At 38.9% G+C, this 19,104-nt stretch overlaps 1 protein-coding gene across 17 annotated transcripts in view; it reads right to left on the minus strand.

Moving 5' to 3' along the window:
* Nucleotides 1-19,104, minus strand: part of BAZ2B (bromodomain adjacent to zinc finger domain 2B) — a 113,396-nt gene that overhangs the window by 44,890 nt on the left and 49,402 nt on the right. For 12 of the 17 annotated variants that reach the window (XM_027734544.2, XM_027734543.2, XM_039380469.1 and 9 more), the window contains 5 exons: nucleotides 10,420-10,575; nucleotides 5,350-5,511; nucleotides 4,068-4,261; nucleotides 2,178-2,384; nucleotides 1,098-1,496 (listed from right to left, as the gene is read on the minus strand). In XM_027734544.2, coding sequence (XP_027590345.1) covers nucleotides 1,098-1,496; nucleotides 2,178-2,384; nucleotides 4,068-4,261; nucleotides 5,350-5,511; nucleotides 10,420-10,573 — 1,116 coding nt within the window. In that variant the 5' untranslated portion in view covers nucleotides 10,574-10,575. Of the gene's footprint in view, nucleotides 1-1,097; nucleotides 1,497-2,177; nucleotides 2,385-4,067; nucleotides 4,262-5,349; nucleotides 5,512-10,419; nucleotides 10,576-12,791; nucleotides 12,809-19,104 lie in introns of those variants that run through there. The other 5 variants (XR_005563244.1, XM_039380473.1, XM_039380472.1 and 2 more) reach the window with 1 other exon arrangement.

The raw sequence follows: 19,104 nt of genomic DNA on the forward strand, positions 1-19,104 counted from the left end.
AATAGCCACAATACCAGCAGAAAGCTAACAGAAGACTCTTGGTATAGAAAAATTTTATTAAAAAAATAAACAGGGGTGGGGAGAAGGCATTAGTCATAAGTGCTGTGATATACTAATTTTTTAACTGAAAAAGTAGTTCTTCAAGGTTTGCCAGGTAAAACTTAATCAGTAGTGGCTCAGAAATGCATGTAAAGCTTACACTGTCTTTAGTCTAAAGATTCTTACAAAGAAAAAAACCTCACATCATCTTTGATGGAAAATATAATAAAATGGATAAAGATGGTATCTTTTCAATCAATTTTTAAAAATAAAGTCAAGCGTAATACATTCTTGAACTTACTAACATTTAAAACTGAATCTGAAATTAATGAAAACCTCCAAAATAAATATTCACACAATGCATACCTCCAGTACATCTTTCAGAGAAATCAAACCACTAAAAGAGGATCACCAGCTAAAGAGCACCTGGGATAGGTGTCCCTGCCCATGGCAGGGGATGGGACTGGATGGTCTTTAGGCATCTTCAAACCCAAACCCAAACCCAAGCTGGGATTCTAAGAATCTATGGAAATAGCCCTACTGATTTTTAACAGCTATCAGCGTGTAAATATCTGTCTTTAAAGAGCAAACGAAACTCGAGGTTACATGGAGCATTTTTTAAGAAAGGCTTTCAGCTTCTTTTTTTAAAATCATAATTAAAACAGGTAATTTTAATTACTTTGACTTAAAACTATCCAACTTGAAATGAAGCTGCACTTACAATACTAGATACATGAAGCATTAAATCAACATTCTCGCTGAAACTAGAAGCACAGGAAAAATATCCAGGCCACACGATTTATCCATGAGTACTTTCCTTATTTTGATACTGATTTTAGCTGCACATTGTCCTTAAGAGATGCATGACCCACACAATCTAATTAATTTACACCATTCAGAAATCCAGATTAACTTTAAAAGCACATAAAAACTTCATGATTATGAAAAAATATACTCTTATAATTTTAACACATTGTATTTAAAAGAGCTTGGCAGCACAATGTTCCATCTTGTTAAGCAAGTAACACAGATCACAAATAATCAAAACATTCACTCACCCGTTTTGATCTGACATCGCTGGTCAAAGAGAGAGATTCTTCAGAGGTATTTTTATTCCCTGCTTTGAGTAGATCAGGGGAAGGAACTATGAGTTTTAAATAGGTTTCCTTTTTGGCTTGATGTACCAAAGACAAAGGTTTCACATTAGGAACCAATCCTGTAGACTGTATTACACTTGTGTGTTTGTTCACAGATTCCTCCTTTGCCTGAGAGCTTTGGAAAATAAACGGAAGCTGCTGTGACAAAACCTGAGGCTGCTTCTGCTGGGACTGGAATGATGAGTGAGTCTGGGAATCAGACACAAGAGGTATCTGCTGGTGTGTTCTTTTTTCTTGAGACTTTTCATGTGGTTTTTGTCCATCAGTTTTCGTATCTGTTACATCACTATGCATTAGCACCTGCAAAATATGAATTTTTGACTGTTCACTACAGAAGTTAAAAATCCTTTGATAAAAACAACGCATATGATCAGTCTCCATGAAACAATTATACTATTCTAGGCAGAGAATCAACAATAATAATTTTAAAACCAGTCTTGTAATATATTTATTGTTCAGTTAGGTTTTTTCCCCCAGATAGTTTCAGCATGTGCAGACGATGCTTACTAGAGAAGGAGTATTAAATCACGGTCATTCTTAAATGTATTTTTGACTGTAAACCTAACAGGATACAAAAAAATTCAAATCTTCTCATTCTGCTGCCTACTAGGGAAAGTAACCATTCTAGTAGGAAAAAACCAGCTGCTGAAGCAATATCCATAAAGATATATTTCCAATGCACTATTAACACACAGTACTTAATTTCTTTGTATTTCCTATTTTACAACAGACATAAGTCTACCAGCTCTTAAACTCCTAGCCCGTAAAGAACAGCAATACATAGACATGCTCACACACAAAGGAAGCAAAAAAAACCATAAACAGAAAACTCTGAAGCAAACCTAAAAAAAGTATTCTTAGCATTTATTAACATGCAGTTAAATATTGCTTGCTATTTTTTCACAGACGGGAACAGTCAGTTTGTCACAAACAGCCTGCAGTGACAGGACTGTGAGCAGCAGGGTGGGGTGTTACACCTACCTTGTTCTTGCTTTTGTGGTGTGCTTCGTTTTCAGAATCAGATTCATCATCTTCACTCTCTTCAGCACTCTGGTCCTCCTCCTCCTCTTCATCCTCCTCTAGGTCATCCGAGTCACTGCTACTTATGCCTTCACTTGAGGTGTCCGAAGAGGAGCCCGAATCACTGTCACTGTTACTAGAGCTTTCCATTGCTTTTTTTCTAGGCTTCTACCAGAAAGATGAATTCTCTGTTAATGGTTCAGCTTTAATTTGTTACATAATCTTATTATTACACATAATCTTTGGAACAAAGAACAGTGAGACTTTGGACTACAGTGATCTGCTGTCCTTAAAAGAGAAAGTGTTTCACAAGATGATGAAAATTAAAAACTGGTCACAAAGTTCCACTGCAGTATTCTTCTGACCACACACAGTTGGCATCGCTACATTTCAAAGCAATACATCAAATTAAGGCCTGGTCACGGACAGTGTATCAGAGCATCACAATGACATCTACCTCCAACACTGTTCTGCTCAACAGACATACCATGATACGCCACAAATACAGCGTGATGAGTGAGGATCCCACACAGTGTTAAAGTCACTTTTCGGACACATTTTTGGTTTATCACTGTTACGTACAACCCTTTGAATCATCACATACACGCACAAGACAAAAGAAACTGGATGAGAACTTATAACTACAACTTTGATGATCAATGCTTCTATCAACTGAGAAGTTGTTTTTCAAACACTACAGGCAAAAAAATTCACGGAATACAAGTTACTATCAGACTGCACTTGAGGATTCCCCAAGATGGTAGGACAACAGGACTAGAATTCAATTCAGGAAGAAAACATTGCACAAAATGTAACTCTTTAGATTTTCATCAACTGTAAAAAGCAGTTTGGATCCGCTTTGCCTTCTTTAAAAAAAAAAAACCTAAAAATTTATTTTTACATTTTTTTAGATATCATCCTCAAAAGGAAACTACAACTAAGGAGATGATTGAGGAAGTCAGAAGATGAATACTAAAAAAAACAAAATCCTAAAGAAAGGAACATTTAGAGAAGTATAGCTAAAATGTTTTAAAATAAACCATACCTTTTAGAAGAAGAGGCAAGAGCTGTTATATTTGAAATTTAGAAATGTAACATCATTTGTACAAAGCCCAGCAAAAAATACTCCCATATGCCCCCTTACTTATTCCTCTGACTTCAATTCCTGCCATGGCTTCATTCTAGCACACTGAAATAAAAATACAGATTTTTGGGGGAGGGGTGGTGGTAGCGTGTGTTAATCCTCCTCATGATGGAATTCTCATTTAGAGTATTTTCTATGTTTTCATTGGAAAGCTTGTTCAAATCATTACATTTACAAATACCAATTACCTCTAAGTTTCAGAGGAAAGTTACAAATGTCAGCATTACAAATGTCGAGTAAGACTAGGAAGAACCACCTCCACTTCAGTATTAGAAAATTTACAAATAGAACTTAGGAAACAAAACCATTGAGAACCTGAAACTTATCTGCTCCAGACAGAAAACTTAAATGTTAAGATACAGAGCAAAACACTCTCAAGAAAGCTACTTGTCCATCTAGTCCATCATCTTACAGCAACTCAGTATTTAATCAAGTGAAACTGGAGTCTAAAATCAGTGCCCACATCAAAAGAAAGTCTATCAATCACACAGAATTTACAGTTCAAGACAAATGGTTGCACAAAGGAGAAGACAGCAATGCTGACAAGCATGCTGACTGAAATTTCAAAAGAAAAAAAATAAAAACAGGCAAAGAGAGGAAGAACCCAAAACATTTTGCGCTCGGAAAGAACGCTTAAAAATGCTACTGTTTGCAGAACACTTCCGTCAATTTTTGTCTGAATCTTCAGTTTCTTTCTGTGTATTTACCTTATCTTTGATTTTGTCAGCCCTGGTGTCCAGAAGCTGAACTTTGCTTTGCTCCTGGTTGTATTTGCGCCCTCCTGCTCCCGAGGTCACAGCTTTCCCTTGTCCTGCTGACGTTGCAATGCTCGTGGAGAGCACGGACGTGCTGACAGCAGACACTGCAGTGGTACTGCTCCCATTCAGTGATCCATTTACACCTGAAGATGACAGATTCACAAAGTGACACTTAAATAAATCTGAAGTAGCAGATACTTTCTTTGAGATGCTCCAGTCACACTAACCTAGCTTCCATAAACACATAACAACATACTAGACTACTTACAGGTTACTCCCCACATATACCAAAACTTTGTTATCCAAGTGTCATTTCAATTTGGAGTTAGTTTAAACATACAAAACACCCATGATTTAAAGGACAAACACAATTAATGCTGTAAGAGATGCGGGGTGGGGGGAGGGGGGAGAAAAAAATCTGAAATTGTCCATTTTCAAAAGTCATAGAATCATAGAATATGCTGCGTTGGAAGGGACCTGTCAGGACCATCAAGTCCAACTCCTGACTCCACACAGGACAACTTAAGTTAAACCACAGATCTAAGAGCTCTGTCCAAACGAGCCTGTTCACCCTCTCTGTGAACGTTTTCCAACACCCACATGAACTCTCCACTGCAGCTTTATACCATTTCGTGTCCTCTCATCAGACACCTGAGAGCTGAGACCCAGCACCTCCTTCTCCACCCCCATCATGAGGAAGCCACAGACAGCAGTGAGGTCATCCTCAGCCTCTTCTCCTCTAAGCTGAGCAGACCTAGTATCAAACACCAAACCAATGTATCTCACATCTTCCAAAGGCGTGCAATACCACATAAATACTGAAGAGCAAGAACATGCTGTCCTGGGGCTCTTTTCAGCAATACCCTGCAGCCGCAGCAATCTCTCCCTCCGTGCTCCCCACAAACAAGGCCTGGTGCCTACTTCAGATGTGTACAGGAACAGGAGTCACTCTGCAAGGCCTCCTAAAGAAACTGCAAACGTTAAAAGAAAACCTTTCCCTACTACTCAGTCACAGACACACTATCTAAGGAAGAAGAGGGAGGGAAATATTAGCAAAAGAATATTTTGTTATTGAAAGTTCACACATGTATGCCTCATGCTTAGCTAACAGGATCAATTTTTATAGAACTGTTTACAAGTGGGAAGAATGATCAAAGGTAAAGCTCAAATTCCAACTTCTGCATGTGCAGAAGTTCAACATGATTACTCCCTCTACAATTGCAGCCATTACCTTTGTCTGTACTGCTCCGACTACTTTTTCCCGTAGTTCTCGAGTGGAATGAAGCAGGATCATGATTCTGTGCAGCAGGTGCAAACAGTGGTGGAATTCCCAAGAGTGGTGGGAAAAAAGCTGCCCCGGGACGAGAGTGCGTGTCTGCTGTTCGCCACCACTCTGCACCACAAAGGAAACGAAAACAAACTTCAGTTGTTTAAACAGTGTATTTCAATATTTCAGTAAGTATATTGCATATACGTATATATGCATATATATAATACGTGAATGTATATATATATATGCATTCATATAGATATCAAGAGAGATAGAGAGCAAGCAAGCAGATTTATTAAATCTAGAGGTAAAACAAAACAGTTTGGAACTTCTCAAACGACACACATTTCCTGCAGCAACTTTGGTCTTAAGGCATTAAAGCCATCAGCTTTATTTATATGCATTCTGAAAATAAATACAAGAGAGAAAAAAACCAACACAGCTAGATTGTAAAAATTACAGGTAAAACCTAAGCATAGGTGGAGCTGTGCATACTTTAAACAGTAAGGAGAGTGAATGTAATGCAGAAAGGAAAAAAGAAGTGAAAAGGAAAAAGAAAACAGGAAGTGACCAGAAAGAAGTAAAAAGAGAGTTTATTTGAGCTGCTGCACACCTGGAAGGTTGGGAAAGGGCAGAACAGAAGAGAGCAAGCACAGTATAGCAAGTCACGACGTGTTCATAAGTTAGGACAAGGCAAGAATTCATAATAATATAGATGAGAGACAAAAAACAAAGGACCAGAAATTCTATAATCCTGATAAAGGAAACTTCATAGGAGTTTCACAGTTAAACTTCAATTTTTGAGATACCCTGAACATGGGGATGGAAGACAAAGCATGGAATTCCCAGATATAAAAGCATACATAACCAGAAGAACAGAACAGCAGGAATTCATTTGCCCTTAACTGCACTGATGCTAACTATGGCAGGTGATGTGTACAGTATTTCCTTATACTTTTGACCTGAGTTTGAATGCACTGTATTTCAGTTCTACATTTGTTGAACGTAGTTCAAATGTCTTTAACATCAGCTTGTAAATTATCACCAAAAAAACCTCAAAACCCACCACAACCAACCCAAACCTCATTTCTGTATCTTCTTCCACAATGCTTCCCTCTCACAGACAACAGTGGTGATTCTTAATGACGCTGATGAGCAACACTGCACTGCAAGGTTTCATAATACTTTGAGGACTTGAGATTGTTCATCATCTTTCTTCATCACACAAAAAAAAAAGAGTTGGTAACTTTACACTATATTACACATTACTATGGCCTTATAAAAAGATGCACTGTGTGCTAGCTGAGCCATTATCTAATGTGTCCAGAAAAGAGAAGCCATCCATTTTTAAATACGCATTTAAAAACATGGAAGAAATAAAATAAAGAAAAAATGGAAACCAAGTCTTGTAATAACAAACTGAATTGTAATGGCATTTTCCCGCTTTCTGACTGGATGAAAACACTAACAGTCTGTTTAGCAATTAATTCTATTAGTTCCTTAATTTTTCCTATTAAATTTGCTCTTCAAGTTACTAACTTACCTCAGACATGCTCCACATAACTAAGACTCATATTAAACCTCACTCCTTAACATTCTTGCCTTACGTCAAATAGGTTAAATATTTTTGAGCTCAGCTTTTGAAATTCTACTAGCCACTGCACAGATAATGATTGAGAGCGTTACTCCAAAGGGCAACGCACATTTCAACAATGCCAGTCTCTTAGTAACAAGGAACAATAACTGTGGATGCCTTTGTTAATATTAATGAACTTCATGGTGCAATACAAGCTTTTCAAAAGAGCTAATACTTAAATAAACACAAAGTATCAATGTGCCAATCAGCAGAAATACCAAAATAATGTGGTATTTAAGGGAATTCCACCTTACACAGCAAATCTGAGAACTGCTTGGGGTGACAGAAATTACTGTGTATTTTCCTCCTCTCTCTGTTGTCTTTTAATCATTACAGTGGTAGCAAAGTTTGCGTTCTACATGCCTCCCAACACCAGTAAGTCTTCCTAACTCTCTGTATGCATGATTCCAAACTACTTATGTCAGTGATTTCCTAGTACTGGTCTCTCAGTGTAAAAAGCTGCAAAGCATGGAAAAGGCTGGAAATGGTTTATACATACATAAGTAACATCACCCAGTCCAACACTGGTTTGAAAACCAAAAGCCTTCATACAAATAGAGAAACATCAAAAAACTCTTCATTTAAATGAAAAGCACTGCATATCTCAGTAAAGCACCTCAAAAACACAAGGCATTTTAATAAACTCCAAATATGCTCTCACAGAACCAAACACAGAAGGATTCAACTCATTCTTCAACTTTTCTTCATAAATCATAGGCTAAAAGATGCTAGACTTGGACTAATTTTCAAAAAAAAAAAAAATTTAGAAAGGGATTGATAAAACTGCACACTACTGAGAAAGATGATACATAATTTAGGCACAAACACTGGTGACGATTAACTCTGAAGAGGTAAGAATATAATGAACACACACAGAGCACAGCCCCCCTAAGCTGCATTTTAAAAAGTATCCATAACATGGCAACTCTCATAGACACAAAACACTGAACTATGGTTCTCATATGAGAAAAAGCTGTTGATTTATATTCTTTCAAAGTTGCTAACATTCTTGTGAGGGTGAATTTAAACCTCTTTCTCGAGTCAATTTACTTTTCCAATGCGTCTTCTTATTTTCAGCAATGGGTGAACAAGAAGAAAGCACGTAAAGTTCCTGTTTACTTGATCAGAATGCTTTAATTATTCAGCAACTAGTCTGTATTAACCAATTAAACTAACAGTATGTGATATATTCCGTAATGGTTTCACACAGGTGCTTTGTCTTTTTGAGCTGGGAATATGCCAAAATAATTTATTTGTAGTCTAATCTCCCTGGCAAAGCATAAAGACTGCCAGTCCTAACTCACCATGTATTGTGGGGACTTGATAGAATATGCAATCAAATTTATTGCAGAAACTACTAAGTCGACTATTGATTGCTGCAAAGAAAATAAAGAGATAAACTGGAATTAAAAGAATCTCTCTAATCTAATGCATAGATTAAGATGCCTTTACCTTCTCTCAGTAAGAATAATTGCTCATTCTTAAAAAAAATTATTTTATTAGATACTAGAGAAATGCATTTTTAAATTTTAAGATAATTTAATTATCAGATTGAGATCGGACAGACATTCATGGGGTTTTTTTAAATATCACAGAAGCGAAGAACACCTCAGTTTAGGAACAGGCTAAAATATTAGTCTACCTTGGCTTCAGAGTAGCTTGTACATTCAGGAATCTTACAACTTCAGTGACGGGTCATTCACGGGAAAAGTCTTTGGCTGGCTGACAGCATAAACATCTCTGTGGGATTTCTCTAGGACAGCCTATACCTTTTCTGAGTGGACACAACAGTAACCACAGTGCACTGTGTCAGCACAGAAACAGATATACTCAGAAATAAAACTGATGGGACAGCACAGAGTGAGCTACATTCCAGCTTGGTTTTAGGAAGACAAAGTGTCTTTGACAAAATATATATGTTCTAAAGCATCAGATGCAGCCAGGCAAGGGATCTGACCATCAAAAAAATGAATCCTGAGAATTACTATCAGTCTTTATGACCATTAGCCACCAGACAGAAATGACCTTTTTTTTAAAATAAAGGTTGAGAATAGAATTTTTCAGTGTCCTTTACTGAAGAAGTACTGGGATTTTCTAGTGAAGACCAAGACTGACAGTTGAGGATTTTTATTACATGATTCATCTCTTCGGTCTTACTGAATTTTGGCAGACCAAACATATGTCTTATGTATACATGCAATGTTACAGGACATACAAAATTACATCCTGTAGTATCTACAAAGCAAAAGCAGCAAGGAGAGGTAAAGGAGTCACAGAAATCCTCAGGGTGGAACTGCACATTTATAGCCACATGCTAATGAACTCCTGCTACATTCTGGGGACCACCACTGAGAACCAATTCAAATAGCACAGGCTAATGAACACAGCCAAAAAATGCTTTTGGAGCTGCATTTGCAGTGGAGGACTGAAAAATACGATACGTTGTTATTTATTCATTAAGAGTTTTAGTCAAGAATTCTTCTGACTGATTTTAGAGAAATTAAAATAAACAGGTGAGACATAACTCTAGCTACACAGACATTCTTGTTCCTACTTTTCTTCCCGGGGCAGCTGCAAATGAATACGTGCAGGATGTAGGAGGGAACTTGGAATCTACTCACTCTGTACTATCAAGGCAGAAGATTTTTTTCAATTTGTAGAATATACTTTTGCTCACTCTACTGCAAGAACCAAGTTTGTTCTGAAAGCAGTGGATTACCATGAATTTAAGATGAAAAAACTTTTATTTACAATATATGTCATAAGAATCAGTAAAACCCAGGCTAACAAAAAGAACGTTCTCAAAAAAAAATCATCTCTTCAAAAGTGAAGAGAGAAGCAGCAGGGAAGAGTTATTTACCATTTCTTGTTCTGTGGATGACATAGTTGAAATATGAGTTTCATTCACAAAAAATTAGATTCTTGCATGGAGAAATCTTTTATACATGTTTGTGATTCAAGACGTTTCATTCTAGTCAAGACTATCCAAGACCCTTTCAAGTTCCATTATAAGAAACTATTCATCCAAATATAAAAATACAATATGGGTTGGGCTTGAACGCTGAGAACATGATGATTATTAGATCTTAATCTGAAAGTGGCATAGAGTTTGCTAGATCAACCCTTTACTTGACCCTTGCTTTCAAGGCAGCCTTGTGAACTGAAATTTTTTCACATTTTAAAGAGGCAATTTTTAATTAATTTCAATCCTTCAATAAATAAGTACTATGTAAAATGTATTCACAGGAAATGAATGTTGCTTGGCAAAACAAAAAAACCTCAAACATTTTTCTCTGATGCATCTGTGCAACCGTTTTATATTGACTTGTAATAATAATTACAAACGTTGACAAACACTATAATTACACCGCAATATAGACTTGAGTCATTTTTACCACATGTGCTGATTGTGGAACTCAGTGTCGCAGCTCCCGTGGAAAGGCCACCTTTCGATCCTTCTGAAGCTCCCGATGGTGTCGACGATGCTGGAGTGGAAGCAGCTGCAGCAGAGGAGGCTGATGGTGACGTTAACCGCTCTCCAGACTCCATGTCTGTAAGAGAGAAGAGAAATGTCTCTCCTCCATGGCAGGAAAGGAAATCACAAGGGACTACAGGGCTCTTTCTGCTAACTGTGTCTCAGGATCTGTACTAAATTCTTGAGAGGTTCCTACGAGACCTTCACACGAGAAGTACATCCCACTAACAGCCCCCAGCCAAGTTGCAGCATTAAGGGAATGGGGTAGTGCTGTTCAGAGTTCGATCACACTTCTACCTGAAGGCCTACGGCCTCAGCTGGGACCACTACCCACACTCTGTGCCAGGGAGCTCCAGCTCAGCTCAGCCCAGCTTGGCCCCTTCAGCCCCCGCCAGAGCCAGTCCACACTCCGCAGCCTGCCCATGCCCAGCCCTCCTACCAAGATCCCATGTATCACATTCTAGCTTTCCTCTAGGACAGCATCAGCTCCCATCTTCTGCCACTCCTGATCAGACAACATCAGAGATGGGCCCTGGGCCTGACAGGTTCCGTTATTATGTCTAACTCTGTGACCAGCAGTGTCCAGATCCTGTGGGACTGTGCCGGAGCCAGGAAGAGCCCTGCCCGCATAATCCTCAACTGCCAGCCTGTCCCTCGCAGAGCAGTCCTGCTCTTGCTGCTCTCTGACAGACACCAGCTTTAAAGAACCTGTAGTATGTGCCAAAAAGTCCATACTGTAGACTCTTAATTTAAGGAAAGGCCCAGCAATTATGGTAAGGCAGTATAAGAACTCCTGTAAGTTGGTAGGGGGATTTTTTTGTTGTTGTTTCCTCATGAGCTTCTCATACAAAATAATAAATTTTTATTTGTGCCATGAATTGTCTAAATCAAAAGTTACCAGACTTATTTCACTGAACAAGCATGTGCAATTTTAAGGAAAACAGATAGTAAAATTATTCTTAAAAACACTAGTTGTTGAGAAGTAGTTTCTCAAATACTTAAAAAACGCAGTCAAGACAGTGATGTCTTAGCACAGTGGTAGCAGCATCAACAGACTCTCTGACTAAATCTGCCAGAGCGTCAGTTGACGGTGAGTCAGGATCAGAGTATAAATAAGGTGAGGAAGAAATCTTCTCAGAGTCCCTGTATTATTAAAAAAGCAACGAGACAAAGCACATTGAACTCTGAACAGGGAAACTCCCAAGAAACCGGCTCCTGTCCTGGAGTCTCCCAGGAACAGAGGCAACACCCTTTCTCAGATTTACCACTGGAAAGTGAGGAGGCTTTGCTGGCAGAACAAGAGGCAGTACTCGGGCAAAGTGAAAACTCTGCTGGCAAAGGTACAGTCTGTCACACAGAACTGCCCACCCTCTGCACCACCTGCGAACAGCCACTCTGCCCACCACAACACCCAAAGATTTCACTGCTTTTAGTCTACAGCCCAATTTATCACACATCATTTTCACACACGCAGAAGAAAACTAATTTTTTTTTTCTGCAAACACAGAAAAATCAACTACTTACACTCATATGTCACCAAAAAAAAGTATCTACTAATATACTGAATATGAAGGCTATGACTATTCACTTCCGAACAACAGCAGAAACACAAAACCTATTTCCTTCAGATAATTTATGAAGGAAAAATATTATTAAACATTTTAGTTTTTAATTCTGAACTCTTAAATGCATATTTTCCTCCAATTAAACATTTTCTATCCACAGGTAAAGAATACATGGATTTTTAGTAATCTGTGATTATAATTAATCTAAACTGCTACTCTGTGGAGGCAGGCCACTGAAAAATACTGTGTATACCACATATTACATACATGTATGTCTACTAAATTTTAGAATTATTCTTGAGGATAATAATTAATAAAAATCCCTTTCAAAAGGGATTATAGTTTAACTTTGCATCTGCAGTAAGTCTGTAGCATTTGCAAACACGTGCGTTATTTCGTGCTACAAAAAATGTACTATTGTTAGTATATAGAGACCTATAAATAGACACAAATAATTATGACTAAGTATTTTTTTAGTCACTATGAATGACAGGACTTATTTGAGCCCAACAAGCATTCCTTGTACAAATTCAAATTTGTTGTATTTTGGTACTCATTGTTTAAGTATGGCTACGTGAACTTACTGTATTTACAGACAGCATAAGGAAAATTAGAAACACATCCAAATGGTACTACTGCAGTAATCATTTGTAAAAGGGGAGGTCCTTCTAAGCTTTAATGAAAACTTCATTCAAAACTCAGGATTGACACTTCTTATTTTACTTACGTTCCCCCTCAAAAAAATCCAGAACTCTTGAATTTCTAAAAAAAAAAATAAATCTGTAATGTTGTGTAGAATAATACAGCATTAAAATAAGTCTTTATCACAGAAGGCAATCTAAATGGTTGGAAAAGCCCTCCCAGCCAATGGAGTCCACCCTGTGCCCGATGCCCCCCTTGTCCCCCAGCCCAGAGCACTGAGTGCCATGGCCAGGCCTTCCTGGGACACCTCCAGGGTGGGCACTCCATCACTGCCCGGGCAGCCCCTGCCAAGGCCTGACCACCCTTTCTGTGAAGAAATTCCTCCTGATGTCCAACTTGAACTTCCTCTGGCACAGCTTGAGGTCATTTCCATTTTTCCTGTCCCTTGTTCCCTGGGAGCAGAGCTCGACTTCCCCCCGGCTCCCCCCTCCTGTCAGGGAGTTGCAGAGCCAGAAGGTCCCCCCGGAGCCTCCTTTCCCCAGACCTTGTTGAACCTCATTCAGTTGTCCTCAGCCCATCGATCCAGCCTGCCCAGATCCCTCTGCAGAGCCTTTCTAACCTTCCTGCCCTCCGGTAGATCAACACTCCCGCCCAGCCTGGTGTCCTCTGCAAACTGACTGAGGGTGCACTCGATCCCCCCGTCAAGGGTTTGGATAAAGATACTGAACAGGACTGGCCCCAATCCTGAGCCCTGGGGACACCACTGCTGACTGGTCCCAGCTGGATGTAACTCCACTCCCCACCTCTCTCTGGGCCTGGCCGTCCAGACACTTTCTAACCCGGTGAACAGTGCCCCAGCCCAAGCCACAGCAGCCAGCTTCTCCAGGAGAAGGTTGTCAGAGAAGCATCAAAAGGCTTTACTAAAATCTACGTAGACACATCCACAGCCTTTCCCTCATCTGCTGAGTGGGTCACCTTGCCATAGAGGGAGATCAGGTTGGTCAAGCGGGACCTGCCTTTCATAAACCCATTCTGCTTGGGCCTGATCCCCTCATTGTCCTGTACGTGCCATGTGATTGCACCCAGGATGATCTGCTCCACAACCCTCCCAGGCACTGAGGTCAGGCCGACAGGCCTGTAGTTCCTCAGACGTGACCATCTAACGTGTTTTATAAGTAAGCATAGCTAAGAACCACCTACAAGCAATCCATATTTGAATCACAAATAGGAAGATATCCTTGGCAAATCAATACTTTTTTAATACAGAAATGTAAATTTAGCTTTACTTGCAAGCTTTTAACCAACATAAGCCATCTGTTTGAACTGGTAACACAGGATCACATAAGAACGGGGAGAACAGTAACAGATTGCCCTTTTAAGGCTCCCCTTCTTCCTCTCCCTCACCCCTCTTATTTCAGTTTGCAGGGGGCTGGGAGGTATTTTTGAGGAGGTGCTTTTTCAACCTCTAATTTAGCTGCTTAAATCTTTAATAGAGAACTGGAATATTGGTATTTTTGAATTATTCTGAACTGAGGAAATTATATTCTTTTCCTAGAGACATACATACTTCTGATTTCAAACTAAGTCAACTCTTAATTATGTTTAGTTAATTACTCTAACCACAGCAGATGGCTGACTCCAAAAGAGATAATCCCCGAAACAGTCATTAGTCAGGATCAGCAATAATTACACTGTAGACCTAATGCGTTCTGTGACTAAAAAAAGTCCATACCAGTTACAGTAGATCCTTGTTATTTTTAACCTCAAGTATAAATTAGACATTAGTTCCATTGTAATGTATTTTGTCAGTCAATACTTAGGATGAACTTTCATGATTGTTTTTTAATCTCTCATATTTGTAAAAGAGAAAATCAATAAATAAAGCTAGGAAAAAAACCACTTTTTTATTTCCCAGGTGTAGTGATATATGTCAGCCTTCTCAATGCCTTGCCTGAAAGTCCAGTTATTTTCTCAGAATTTTTCATAGTGAATAATAATCATTAATGCAACTGAACCCAATGAAAACAGAAAGCAACTTCTCAGTAAAAAGGAACAAAGAAGGGAAGAACATGAAACTTTACACAAGCAAAAGGTTGTCTTTTCTGGGGAAAAATAAAAAAAGGAAAAAAATTACCAATGTTTAATAAAAACAGAAACACTAAAAACAGGTAAATGTTTACTAAAGGAAACAACAATCGAATCATTTTCAAATGTAACAAGTTGAAATTCGTTTAAAATAAATCAGCTACGTATTCTATGCTTAAAACCTTTGCTGACATGTACCCTAACACAGAAAAAAACCCAAACCTTTCTTAGTTTTAAACAGGTATTAACAAGTAACTCCTTTCATAGGATAGTATCATGGATAAAATGGCATCCTGTCAAATGTTAGCTGGGATATGTGAATACTATTAACTGTGTCTTGAAAACATCTAAACACTAGACTAACTCACCTCCAAATTCCAGTTTAACCTCTACACTCCTGTGTATTGCTTCATTATTTCAATTATTACATCTAACACAGTGAAAAAGCAGTTGGGTAAAAATGAGCTTCAATCTTCCTCAATTACCATGGGAAATTTGAAAAAACTATTTGACAGCCAACTATGGAAGAGTTCCACAACATCTCGTGTTCTCTTGCCTTACACAAGGTATTTAATTGTGTCACATCGTAATACCACCAAGTCCACAGCTACTTCTTGTGTCAGTGAGAGCTCTGACGCCAGAGATCTTGCAGCTGCTGAAGGGAAGCACGTCAGAGTGTCTCCGAACAGACGGTCCAGCACAGCAGAGTTCATCACAGATGAGAAATGCCCCAGAAGGTCAGTGCTCAAGAGGTGAATGCAGAGCCTGTGTGCTGGCTGGGAGGTGACTCAGCAGGCCAGGCAGCATCTGTGGGTTCCACACCTCCCACAAGGGCCACAGAACCAAGGAGGAGTGGGGATAAAACCAGTGATGTGCGAAAAAATACACAAAACAAGCAAGCGCCCTGACCAAAACCTGGTAGAGAGGGAAGTGAGGTCCCCACAGGAAGGGCTGCAGCTCGCCACAGACCACCTGGGAACACCAGAGGCTCCCTGCTCTGGTGACCAGGTCTGCTCACACACCTTCCACACAGTCTACTACAGCTACAGTGTTTTACACATTGAGATGTTTAAACTCAAATAGAAGTGCCAATATAATTACTGAGACCCACTTTACATTTCTCAAATACTGTACAAACCTTAAAGGCCAAGTCAGCTGCTAAATATTCCAAGTTTTGCAGAATGTCACTGTTATTACATCACTTTCAATAATTTACTCTAAGCACTTTACATAAAGCTCTCCAGGGAAAAAAGTCACCACAACAAAATTTCTTTTAGTAAATCAACCACCATAATAAAACCTTTTTTAGTAAATCAACAGCAAGATTGGCTTGTGTTTCATAGGTATCATACAAACTACAAAGACGCTTCTACTCACAAATACTCTTAATGCATTACTCCAGTTACACTGTGTGAACCAGACTGTATGTTCCAGCACTACATTCTAAATGGGCTTTATAGCCCTCCCCTGCCTCATACTAGACCAGATTCAGCGATATAACAACTCACTGTTTTATTGCATCAGATTCCACAGCAGTGAAGAGATTCATGAAATCACAAGCACAATTCCATAAATGTTTTTTCAATAATCTTTACCCAGATAAGGTGACTTATTAAAAGCCAATTCAAAGCAGATCCAACTCTTAAGTTTGGTATAACTGAGTCAGGACTGGCCTGCAAAAAATGGAAACAGAGAAGGGATACAGCTGCCATTCTACTATTTGGTAATACACACTGGCCATTTTAAATAGATTCAGGATAAAATGACATTTTAAACAATGCATCTCTTTTGACTCCATCCGACAGGATAAATTCTTCATTAAACAATACATGCAAATTTAGATGCAACTTAAAAATTTATTTTCTCCTATTTTACAAGTAATGGTGTTCCTTTTAGTTAAAAATAAATGTCACTTTGAATACTTCTGCATTCACACATTTCACGATCTTCATGATTATGGTAAAGAAAGAATATTTACGAATAGGGCATTATAATTCACTTGCTTTACAGTCCATGGAGAGAGGAGGGGCACACAGGTCAGGTTAAGTTACAATCCCCCATAAGCCTCATTTATGGATAAACCTCAGAATACTGAAAGCTGCATAATGCTAGGCAAGAAATCTAATCCACCCAATTCGTACCACAAAAAGTGTATGGCCATACCAGGTACCCATGAGGCAACACAGCACTGCAGAGAGGCACTTAATGCTGAAGTGACACGACTCTACCTAAAACAAACATTTCAAACCCAGAATAACAACACTAAGAGTCTGGTTTAAATAAACATATAATTAGAATCATAGAACAGTTTGGGTTTGAAGGGACCTTAAAAGCTCGTCTCGTTATACACGCACTCCACCACAGGCAGGGACACTTTCCACTAGACCAGGCTGTTCCAAGCCTATCCAACCTGGCCTTGAACAGTGCCAGGGATGGGGAGCCCATAACCTCTCTGGCCAACCTGTGCCAGGGCCTCACCACCCTTATAGTAAAGAATTTCTTCCTAATATCTAACTTAAACCTACTCTCCTGAAGTCAAATCTATCTGCAATATCTGTTATTCTGTATGAGCCTATCAACTTTATACATGCATGTTTTGCAGTCACCACTTTTTTTAAGAATAAGCACCTCTTCACCTTCTGTTATTTTCACTTCTACATTGGGTTAGGAAAGGAAAAGTTGATACCACCACCCTCACAACACAACAAATAGATGGGTGATAGCTTCTGACACAGATGTAAACACATGCAGCCACAAATGTCACCCTACAAAAGCAGCTGCCCAAGTCACTTCTTGCTGCACAGCAAATTTCAATCAGGTGACAAAAGAGGAACCCTATCCCCTAAGATACTTCCACCAATGGAAAAGCTGTGCAACCCACCCATCTAAGAAGAGAAGCAGTCAGAATTTAGACAGCAGGGTGGCAGTGCTACAGTGCAGACGTTAAGGCTCCTGGAGACATCGCTCACAGAGTGGAGATGACAGCACTTGATGTGTCTGTATCCCAATACTTGTAAGCAGATGTTAAACAAAAGTAAGTATTGGCACCTCCTAAAATTCATGAAGAGCCTGGACTCATCGTGACTTTAGAGGCTGAAACAATAGTAGTTCTGAAGAACATTCTAATGCAAAGATTCTCTGGCATCAGTTTAGTAAATATCCAAGGCAATTTCAACAGATTTTGTTACCAAACCGAAACAAATGATTCATCATTTCAGAAACAACATTTTACAAACCTTTCTGCTCAAAAAAACCCAAACAAACAAACAAACAAAAAAACCCACCAAAAACCAATGAACAAAAAAATCACAGAATCACAGAATATGCTGAGTTGGAAGGGATCCACAAGGATCATAGAGTCCAACCCTTAGCCCTGCACAGGACCATCCCCAAAAGTCACACCATGTGCCTGAATCACTGCAACATTTTATATTGTCTTGGGATCGATACCACTTTTTATTTTTGTGCATAACAGTTCAGCTTAACATGTTTCCAGTTTCTATGTAAAAGGTCAATCTTTCATGTCCCACATACCTATTTTTTTTAATATCCTGGTTATGAGACTTCAATACTTGGTTCATCTGCACTAGATTCTAGTAGTACTACATCTTGTTCTGCAGAAGCAAGACTTAGCATTTTATACTATTATTCAATTTGTGAGGGTACTGAGCAAACTGTATCTATAACTACCTCTGTAGTTTTTAAAATAATAAAGTATTATTCAATCTTTGGATACTGATAAACAATACAACATTTTTTAAATACCTAGCAAAAATTCTTGCTTAGGGTGGCTCTGAAATAGGTAACAGGAACCCACATTAGAAATCCTATGCAACAGTAGTTCAAAAATCAGTAAAAAAAACTGGAACAGCTGAAGTCAATGCCTTTTTTTTCTGCTTTTCCAAAACCTAAATTTCAATCTGCCAGAGGCCAATTTTCTGCTTTTCTTCTGACATTTCGCCACTCAGAAACTTAGCTCCTGTTTAGCCATTGTATCGTACACCTCTTCCCATGGTTCAAAAGCCAGATTTCATCTCAAGCTCAAAATATAGGCTTATCTCCAGTTACAGGGACCAGCAGAGCTTCAGAAAACACCTACAGAGGAAGTGCCCTTCTGAACCTCTGAAAGCAAAAGCTGCCACAGGCTTGTTTGACAACTGTTAAAATTTACCAGTGCTTGTGCCAAACATGCTTTTTAGTACTTCCATAACTGCACCTTGCCAATCTTCACCAGTCTTTGCCAAATAACAGTGGAAGGCATTAAACCAAAGGCTAACTTTCTGAAGCCTAAAGTATCTGCTCTAACATATATA

This window comes from Pipra filicauda, unplaced genomic scaffold, assembly GCF_003945595.2.
Source record: "Pipra filicauda isolate LSUMZ 115617 unplaced genomic scaffold, ASM394559v2 scaffold196_size3971931_pilon, whole genome shotgun sequence".
NCBI classification, from domain to species: Eukaryota; Metazoa; Chordata; class Aves; order Passeriformes; family Pipridae; genus Pipra; species Pipra filicauda.